The 10025-nt window shown below is 50.1% G+C and overlaps 1 protein-coding gene across 1 annotated transcript; it reads left to right on the forward strand.

Moving 5' to 3' along the window:
• Positions 1-913: 913 nt before the first annotated feature.
• On the forward strand, positions 914-7521 carry FMO3 (flavin containing monooxygenase 3). Its single transcript, XM_014943359.1, has 9 exons — positions 914-1009; positions 1180-1321; positions 3145-3333; positions 3629-3791; positions 4661-4803; positions 4928-5127; positions 5256-5614; positions 6084-6156; positions 6830-7521. Exons 1-9 carry the CDS (start codon positions 999-1001, stop codon positions 7167-7169), a joined length of 1620 nt encoding a protein of 539 aa, XP_014798845.1. The 5' UTR covers positions 914-998; the 3' UTR covers positions 7170-7521.
• The last annotated feature ends 2504 nt before the right edge of the window (positions 7522-10025 follow it).

The following is a 10025-nucleotide window of genomic DNA, read 5'->3' on the forward strand; positions in this document are numbered from 1 at the left end:
AAGCCAGCTTGGCAGTTTGTTTGTAATAAGTCAACTTAACCATGACTCCAAAGCTGTTCCCTTGGAAAGCCCAACCAGTTTGGCAAATAGTGGAAAAATTAACGCATTCATTCTTTTTCACTTCAGTTGTTCAATCACTTTTCTGGCATTGTCTGCTCTATTTTGTTTCAAGTCAATTTAGCATGAATTAACAGCCCAGTTTAGACAGTTTTAGAAGCTCCAGAAACTTTCAAATGGGCATACTCCCAGCTGAACGGTTCTCCCCTAGGACCTGTCTGGAGGCAGGGGTTTGATAGATTAACTCGCACAATGAGGCTCGGATGAAGAGTGCAGAGATGGATTGGGGTTTACAAACGGACTCCTCTGTACTTGCCTGTACTTTGTCCTTCCCCACAGATGTCCTCTGAAGCACACTTGGCCCGTTTATTAGAAGGGGATAAAGCGGTCGGACACTTCAAACAGGAACCTACCCAATGCTGGGGTGGCTTGTCCCTGGGGTGGCACTGCCAGTTGCCCTCTTTGCAGGGGAATAACTGCAGTGCTGGGGTGGAAGAATGGGGCAAGGTTGGGCAGCCTGGTCCTATCTGCTGTCCTGGATGCCATGGGCATTGCTGCGCTGTTTTGGAGAGGTATGTGTGTGCAGGCATATGAAAGATGCTGCTCATCCCACAAGCTGGAGGTGGCTGCCGCTGCTCAGTGACCCTGGGCTCTATCTTGCACTAATCTCAGTCCAACACTTTATTTCCTAATTTAGGAGCTCTGCGCCCACAGCTCCTCCTCACGTTACAGTTCCAGGCTTGCTAAAGTCCAAACAGCGCAAGTTGCTCATTGAAACAGCCCCTTGGCACTGGCCCTGCCTCCCGTGCAACGAGGCATAAAAGAGCTTCACTCCTCTTTTGGGGGAGCTCCTCCTCAGCTGCCTCTCCTCTCCATGAGAGAGCCCCTGGGTACCAGGGAAAGCTCTTCCACCCTGCCCAAAACTCTTACCTGGGGGCTGCATGGGAAGCAGGTGAGCAAGGATCATCAAGAAACCCCCCCCCCAGGTTATTTATGGAGCTGGGGAAGTTGTGCTGGGGAGGAGGTGCCCTGCTCCCATGGGGCATTACCAGGGGCTGTAGACCCACCTGGGTGATCATGTCCAGCTGGTCTCTGCTCCATCACAGCCATGTTCTCCCCCAGGCAGGACGGCATGGTGCGGCGTGTGGCAGTGGTGGGTGCGGGTGTCAGCGGGCTGGCAGCCATCAAGTGCTGCCTGGAAGAGGGGCTGGAGCCCACCTGCTTTGAGCAGAGCGAGAACGTCGGGGGGCTCTGGCGCTACACGGTGAGTGGTTTTGGCTGCCTTGTTTCAGAGATGGCTGGGAAAACCTGTGTCCTCACAGCTGGGAGGCTGCATCCCATGGGCCTTCACCCTCTTGCTCTGCTTTGATGGCTGCACGTGGTAGGGAATGGCTGTTTCAATACAGATCCCCAGACCCCCTCCCTTACCCTGGGGACAGCCTGGCTGTCCCTTGGCTTGCTGAGCCAAGTCCCCTCTGAACTGTCAGCCTTTGGGGATGGAGAGAGCCACCAGCTTCTCCCCAGCTAAGGGGCTGCAAATCCCTCAGAGCTGCTCCAAGAATGTGCTCCCATTCCCCTTAAAGCCCATGGAGATAGGGACAGCTCTGAATGCAGGTCTTCAAGCCATACAAAAATGTCCTTGTGGGGCTGCCAGCTGTCACCCGACCTTGGGGAGCACTTGCTGCTACTCAGGGTAGCTCTCAGTGTGCTTTTACATAGTGGCCATGCACCATGGAGCTGAGAAAGAACACAAATGAATAGTTAGAGGGACAGACCCAGAGTCACCTCGTTCCACATCCTACGTGCTGGCAGGCTGGTGCTAGGGGATCAGTTTGGAGTGGGATCATGGTTGCAGAAGCAGCTCAGGGTGTCATTAGGGAAAGGAATTGAACCTGTGTGAGTTAAACCCTAGAGCAGAGGGGAGGGCGGGAAACTTGCACTGGGTGATCTGAAACATTCGACTCATTTGAAACATGGACCACATGTTTTCGGTCTTTTCTGGGGAGGGCTCCAGCGAATTCCTCCAGAAAGTTTGGCAATACTTTTTGATATTTATAATGAAGAATATCAGAACAGAACATCGCCACTGAGGAGAAAAGTCACAAGCAATTTAGCTGCTTCTCTGTTTTTTTTTTCAGTTTGTTTTTTTATTGAAAGTTGGTAATCATTTGGCCAACCCAATTATGAATTTTCCACCCCATCTGTATTTTTCCTAGCTCTGCCTGGCATCAAAGCCATCAGGGAAAGGAAATGCATTGCCTGTGTTTTGTGCTGTTAAGTGCCAAGTGTCAGGGCAGACATAGCAGGTGTCCCTGCAGTAGGGACAGGGTGATCTGTGGGGCTGGCCGTTTTGGACAGGACCAGACCAGGCAAGCCTGGACCCCACTGAACACGTGATGGTCTCAGGGATTTTGGCAGATGCCCCATCTCCTGCCCTGCTAGACAGGCAGGGCTCTGGCTGGCTGGCGTGGGCATTGCTGGGTAGTAGGCACAAGCCTCCATCCACATCCCAGGCCAGACCTGCCCCACAGTTGCATAAAATGTGGGCAGCTGAGCTGCTGTGCCAAAGCAAATGTGCCCAGCTGGGCATCTGCCTTTGCTTGGGCAATCACCAAGACCATGCACACAAAGGAGCAATGTCCAGATATGCCTGTGGGGTTTTAGAAGCTTTACAGACAGACCAGGAGGAAGCTGGGCACTGGGAGGTCCCATGTTACTTTCTCCTGTGATATTTTGCACCTGTCCATGTGCACATGTAGCTATGTCACACCTGATCTCCTCATGCTTTCTGGATATGCAGTGGAGAGGCTCTGGCATGGTCCTTCCACAGTGCTCCCTTCCCTTGAGGCTTGCACTTTCTGTGGCAGGTGCACATGTAACTGGCTCCAAAATGCCTTGGGTGATGCAAATCCTTTCCCCAGCCTGTTAAGACCTTCTGTGCTCGTAAGGAGTTATTTGGTTATTGCACTTGATGGCTTTGCCATTTTTCTCTGGATCCGGGGGTTATGGTATCTGGAGAAACTGATGCAGGGCTCCAGGGGATCATGTCCCCTCTAATGGGAGACCTCCACGTTTCTCTCCCTCCAGGACCAGGCAGAGGAAGACAGAGCCAGCATCTACCGCACCGTCTTCACCAACTCCTGCAAAGAGATGATGTGTTTCTCCGACTTCCCCTTCCCTGACGACCACCCCAACTACATACACAATGCCAGGCTCCAGCACTACATCTGCAAGTTCGCTGAGCACTTCAACCTACTCCGGCACATACAGTTCAAGGTAAAAAGCTTGTCATGGGGAGGGGCAGTAAGTAGCAGGGGGACCTGGGAAGGAGGGACATCGATCTCCCTGTCATAGGGGAAAATCCTGGGAGAAAATATCCCAGGGGGGTAAAATCTCCTGGTTTTGTTAAAGCATGTCTCATAAAGTCCCCTCTTTGCGTGCTCCCCAGAGCTGCCAGCATCAGGCAAACATCCCTGAGCTCCTTGGGATCTCTGAATCCCACTGACTCCCTAAACCTCTTAGTCTGTTTTGTGGACACCCATGGATCTCTTTCTGTTTTTTTTCCTTTAAGACCCTGGTCACCAAGATTAAAAAACGCCCAGACTTTTCTGTGACGGGGCAATGGGAGGTGGTGACCCGGAGAGATGGGAAGGAAGAGACGGCAGTTTTTGATGCTGTTATGGTTTGCTCTGGGCATCATGTCTACCCTAACCTCCCCCTTGCTGAATTCCCAGGTAAGCTGCATGTATGGAATTCATCCCCTGGGACACAGCCAGGCAGATACTTTCCATCATAATGTTCTTCCCTGAAAAAATGCCTTTTCAACATTAAAAGGAGAGCAATATTTTTGGGGATGGGGGTCTGTTCAGGAAATCTAAACCTAATTTTTTTTCAGAAAAAAAGACTCGGTATCCAGACTATATGAGAGCAGGGACAACGCTAATCTTTCTCAGAAAAAAATAGATTTCAGGCTGTTTCCTTTAACAGAAGATTTTTTCATAAAAGGATTTTGGAAAACACTTTTTTGGGGCATTTTCCTATGATTTCTAGTACAAACGTCATGTGTGTTACCTGACAGCCTTTGCCTCCCTGTTTACAGGCACATTATTAGAAAAAACTCTCTCTGGCAAGAAATATTTGGTGCTGAGAGTCTGTTTGGAGTACGCAGACTTGAGGCATTGACTGGTTACGAAAAATCCCCTCAGATCTTTTGCCATCTTCTCTCTTAAAAATTAAAGCTGCTTCCCTGTGACTCACTACCATAAAGGGGTAAAGCCACACTGAGGGGATAGACTGTGGCTGTCCAGGTGCCTCAGGGCAATGCTAGGATTGCAATAGTATCCTTTTTAGGGTAAAGAAACACCATGCAAAGGCATTCTGTACTTGCACGCTTTCTCATTAAATATTAAATGAAGCCAGAAACAAATCCCATCCTACTGTGGGTTTGCAGCATCCCTCTGTGTACAGGAGACATCTGCTACTGTGAGAAATATTCTGACGGATGCTCAAAGAGCATCTGTGGGAAGGGGAGGTCCAAAGGCCAGCACAGCATCTCCTTTTCATTTCTGGGATGAATTATGACCCTTTCTGTTCTCCTTCTCAGGAATACAGAAGTTTAAAGGCTGCTACTTCCACAGCCGAGAGTACAAGGAGCCAGAGAAGTTCAGAGGGAAGAAGGTGCTGGTGATAGGTTTGGGCAACTCCGGCTGTGACATTGCAGTGGAGCTCAGTACCGTGGCATCGCAGGTATAGGGACCTATACCAGAACTAATTGGAAAGGAGCAGGGTCCCCCCATCTGTTCAAGCACTGGTCACCACCTCTGTGGAACCATCATGGAGGCAGCTCACCCCTATCTGGCTGTCCCCCCAGGTCTACCTGAGCTCCCGAAGTGGATCCTGGGTGATGAGCCGCGTCTGGGACAATGGCTACCCCTGGGACATGCTGGTCATCACTCGTTTCCGGACCTGGCTGGGGAACATCCTCCCCAGGGTGCTCAGTGACTGGCTGTATGTGAGAGGCATGAACCGGTTCTTCAAGCACGAGAACTTTGGCCTCATGCCACTCAACAGGTACGCACAGGGCCATCCATCCCCAAACCACCTGGGTGTGCGGATTTTGGATGGGGCTGGACTATGTCTATCCTGGACTGGCAGCAGAATCCACCTCTGTGACATCCTCACCACGTTTGCTCTTGCAGAACTTCCCGCAAGGAGCCGGTGTTCAACGATGACCTCCCGAGCCGCATCGCCTGTGGCGTGGTGGTGATGAAGCCGAACGTGAAGGAGTTCAGAGAGACGTCTGTCTTGTTCCAAGATGGGACTGTCCAGGATGGCGTCGATGTGGTAGTCTTTGCCACTGGTTACAGTTATGCCTATCCTTTCATGGAGGACGATTCCATCATCAAAAGCAGGGACAATCAGGTCACCCTCTACAAAGGCATTCTCCCTCCTCGGCTCGAGAAGCCAACCATGGCAGTCATTGGGCTGGTCCAGTCCCTTGGACCCACCATCCCAACAGCAGATCTGCAGTGCCGCTGGGCAGTCAAGGTGTTTCAGGGTAGGTGGTTGGGCATGTGCTGGGTGAAGGTCCATTTTCTGTTAATGGGAAGTAGCCTTTCCCAGCAGCAATGTGCAGGTTGAAACTGAAAATCAGGGCAGTGCCTGAGTGCTTAGGAGCATAATGTGGCTTGGCCAGAAATGCCAGTAATGGTATTATTACCAGTAATGGGTTCTCCATGTGATGGGGTGCCTTGCACTGTCACTTTTCAGCCCGCTGCAGTAGCAATGAGGTCTTTGTGGTGAGGCTGCCTGGGAAAGAAGAGCCTCTTGGACATCACAACACAACTTTAAGGACAGGGGAGCCAGTGTTGTCACATCACACCCAAGCTTGACCCAAGCTCAGATCTTGATATGAAAGGGAAGAGAGGCACCCAAGGGCTCAGCTGATCCCTGCAAACCCCACCTGCAGCGGGAGGCATCTCTTGGGCATCATGTGCCTTTGCCAATGCTCTTCCTTCTCTTTCCAGGGCAGTGCACACTCCCCCCAGTCAGCGAGATGATGGATGATATTGATGAGAAGATGGGGAAGAAGCTCAAGTGGTAAGTGCAGCTCATGGGACTCTTGTGCTGGCAGAAGAGCCCTGCTATTGTCTCGACTCCAAGTGAGGTGGACGCAGGCACTGTGGAGACCTGAATCAGGCAAGTTTAGGTGGAAAATTCATGATGGAAAGATTTCCTGTTTGAAAACGCTCATTTGCTATCACTGAGTGTTATCAGGCCAAAAAAGCACTTCTCATTCACACACAATCAGGGTGAGGCCCCAGCAGAAATAGAACATTTCCATCATTATTCTTCAAAGTGACATTTTTTTCATTTCATAAAGTCCGTGAAAGTGCCGTGCCTTCCCCCTCTGCGAGTCAATCTGATATTATAGTGAAGCAATAATTTAAAAATATGAATATAATCGGTGAAAGCTGAACCTGGCCCAAGCAATGTTTTCTTTTGTTTTTAGAAACTGTTGCATTGTAGGAAGTTTCAAAAGGCAGCGTTTTCTTGTGAGCCAGATTCCTCCACTAGCAGCGGCAATGATGCGTGTCGCCCGGAGCCGTGGCCTCCAGCCAGCTCCACTCCCCAGATTTGGTGGGGGAGAGCAGAGGATAGACCCTGCCTTTGCTGTGCTTAAAGAAATAAATTTAAAAAATAAAAAAAAATAAAAATGGGGGGTGGGAAACCTAAAGTAGTCCCTCTTTTTCCCCTTCTCTCTCCCCTGAAGGTATGGGAACAGCACCACACTGCAGACGGACTATATCACCTACATGGATGAGCTGGCCTCGGCCATTGGTGTGAAGCCCAGCGTGCTGAAGCTCCTGCTGACAGACCCACAACTGGCTCTGAAGGTCTTCTTCGGCCCCTGCACACCCTACCAGTTTCGCCTGGTGGGCCCGGGAAAGTGGAGTGGGGCCAGAAAGGCCATCCTCACCCAGTGGGACCGAGCCCTACAGGCCACACGGACACGCGTCACCCCTCCTGCCCCTACCAGCTTCCCCTGCCTGGCAGTGCTGGGAGTGCTCTTCCTCCCAATTCTCCTCCTCCTCGCTGTCCTTTACTGCTAGGGGACCCCAGGGAGATGTGGCAAAGATGGGGAGGGATGCAGGAGTACCAAGTGGTGTGCATGTGTGGGATGCTTTCTCCTGCTGGGCAATGTGTACTGCTGCATTGCTCGTTACCCCAAAAATAACTCCTCAAGAGATCCCTAAAAATGGCGTTGATAAGCCAACTGCAATTTCCATGCCTGGTAAACTTAGGAGGTTTCTCAGGATATGGAAGAGTATAAACACCAGCCCCAATAAGTAACATTGGTTATTTTGTCCCTCTAAATGCAGTCAAGTAGTGGTGCATTGCTATACATCTTTAAATCTTTTCCTGTCTACTGTCTTTTTTTTTTTTTGCTGGTGGAAAATTAGAGTCAACCTGTTTGTTTTTTTGAGAGAAGTTTTGGTGTAGAGCTTGTGCTCTGGCTAAAATGACCTTGCCTGAATTGGCACTTTTGAAAAATAATTTTCATAACAAGTAAAGGAAAACATCCATGTTTTTCTCTAGTGGGGAAAGATGCCCAAATAAACAAAATAAAAAGAAAACAAAAACAAACAAACAAAAGAAAAAACAACAAAAAAAGGAAAAAAAAAAACAAAACGGATTAAAATAATGAGAGGAATAGTCTGGTATATAAACAAATGGCTGATCAGCTCTCAGGACAACATCTCCACTTCGCTTGAATGTGTGAGCATCAAAAGCTGAGATGAACACTGTTCATCTTGTCTGCCAGCCAAAATGTCTGGCCCAGATCGAGTGTGTAACCCAGTGTTGTGGCTGCTGTGGCCATGGAGAGACCAACCCTGGAGACATCCCTCTCTGAGCCATTCTGCTTCCCATGGGACATCACCAGCCCTGCAGCCACAGCTTGGATGGGCACCCATGCTTTGCCTCACCCCTGTCTGTGGTCACTCCCAAAGTTTGTCCAGTGGTGATGAGGATGTGCCATCTGCCAATTACCCACCCTGGGGATGGCAAAGCCTTCAAGTTTCACCCTCATCTGAGCAAGTGGGCAGAAGCTGGGGGGCCGATCCCGGTGAGCTGTCAAACTCCTGATGTAACCGGATCCTGTGGGTTTTTCTTTGTGTCCATCTGCTGGGGGTGGAACCAGCCCATGGAATGATTTCAGTGCTCCCTAAGAAGTGAGCAGCTGGGGGCACCTTGGTTTTTCTCCTCCACGCAGCAGTAACCTATCTTTGCAAAATGCTCCATGGCTTTAAGAAAGGCACCCTGTAAATGCAAAATAATATCATTACCATGGGTTCTAGCCCTGGAAATGAGACTACAGAATGCCTGCTGTTCCCTTTTCAGTGCCTCTGCCTCAGTGCTCTGCTAGAGTGCTTCCTCCTGCCAGGAGACGAGGGGGTTTGCTGGCTCTTATTTCTTCCAGTCCAAGTGATGCAAACCCGTGGTGGGAAGCAATCCTTTCCTACGACTGTGGTCCAACTCAAGACCTAAGACGTACTGACTGTCTCAGAAACAAACAGGAATGAAAATGTAGTGGCATCATTTGATCAGGTTGTGGTTTTTTTTTTAATTCTCTTGCAATTAACGAGCTGTGTGTGGTGTATCAATGTGATTTTTCTTTATAGCTGATGACAGCAAGCCTCATTAACGGGCTAGGACACAGACTGTGGGGGCAGGGGACATCACTGCTTGCCTTGTGCTGAGCTGCAGGGTGCTGGCAGAACCCACACTGAATACCATGGGTGCGAGTAGCCCTTGCCTTTTGGAAGCCAAAATACAAGGCTATATGAAAGAAAGGACAGTAGAGAAAAGAGGCAGCTGATGGTGCTGGGAGCTGTGGGGTGCAGTGAGGAGGCGTTGGTGTGCCAACAGGGTGAGCAGCGATGATGCCAGGGAATGAATGAAGAGGATTTGTAGGGTGCTACCACACCTCCAGTGTGATCAATAAATGGACGTGGGCCAGGCTGTCACAAGGGCTCTCTGGGGCTGGCTTACATCTGCAAAATGGGTTGAACGACCTCATCATTATCAGACATGAAGTCACGACCTGTGCTGTGTCTGTGCTGCTGAGAGTATGCCAGCTGCACTGCTCTTCCCTGGGCAGCTTCCAGGGGAAGAGGATCACAAGGAAGCTGTACCTGGCTGCTGGTTTTTATTTCCTCTGTTCTCAGGTGTGCAAACCCATCCCAGGGCCAAACCCCTAAATCCAACAGCATCCCTCCAAAGGAGGACACTGCTGAGCAGTCCTTTGCAGAGCAGAGCAAAGTTCCAAGTTTCCTTTCACACCAGCTTCCGCCTTCCCCTGCTATTCGAACAATTAATTATTTTACATGTACAGAAGCAGTAACCACCCATGATACTTTCACCCGTTAGTGGCTCGCTTCAAAAAGCCAGAATTTTAGCCAGCATTTCATGCCATTGCTGTCATACTGATGGCTCCCTTGGGATGCCAACACTGAGGCCAGCTGCTGGGTGAAGAGAAAGTGAACCTGCATGGTGTATTGCAGACCAAACTCTATGACTTATTTTTGTTTTGATAGAGCAAGTGCTCCACCTAGTAAGGACCAGTTTGCCAGCCCAGCCTGCCTCCTGTGGTCCAGAGCTCGCTGAAATGGTGGCTGGCAACAGCATCAGTTCTGGGGGGTGCTTGCTCCCCACTGGGCCTGGGCTCTCTGTCCCTGTGTGGGTCAGTAAATGCTTGTTTCCCAGAAATCCCCCACCAATTCAAGGGGGACTAAGCCAGAAGCAACCGAGCTGACCCGTTATTCACAGCTGGTTTGGCTATTTTAAGGCAAGTAAGGATGGGAAGCATGACTGAGCACCCATCTCTGCCAGGTTCAACTGGCATCATGCAGGACCCACGTATAGATGCATTTGTTAGGGTTTCCTTTTGGATCAGTCAGCAGGAT

This window comes from Calidris pugnax, unplaced genomic scaffold, assembly GCF_001431845.1.
Source record: "Calidris pugnax isolate Ruff unplaced genomic scaffold, ASM143184v1 scaffold63, whole genome shotgun sequence".
NCBI lineage: Eukaryota > Metazoa > Chordata > Aves > Charadriiformes > Scolopacidae > Calidris > Calidris pugnax.

Bases quoted from the DNA above. Each gene is read 5' to 3' on its own strand.
- FMO3 (XM_014943359.1), top strand. The intron at 3,334-3,628 runs GTAAAAAGCTTG...TTTTCCTTTAAG, and splicing joins TCCGGCACATACAGTTCAAG to ACCCTGGTCACCAAGATTAA. The intron at 5,615-6,083 runs GTAGGTGGTTGG...TTCTCTTTCCAG, and splicing joins GGCAGTCAAGGTGTTTCAGG to GGCAGTGCACACTCCCCCCA.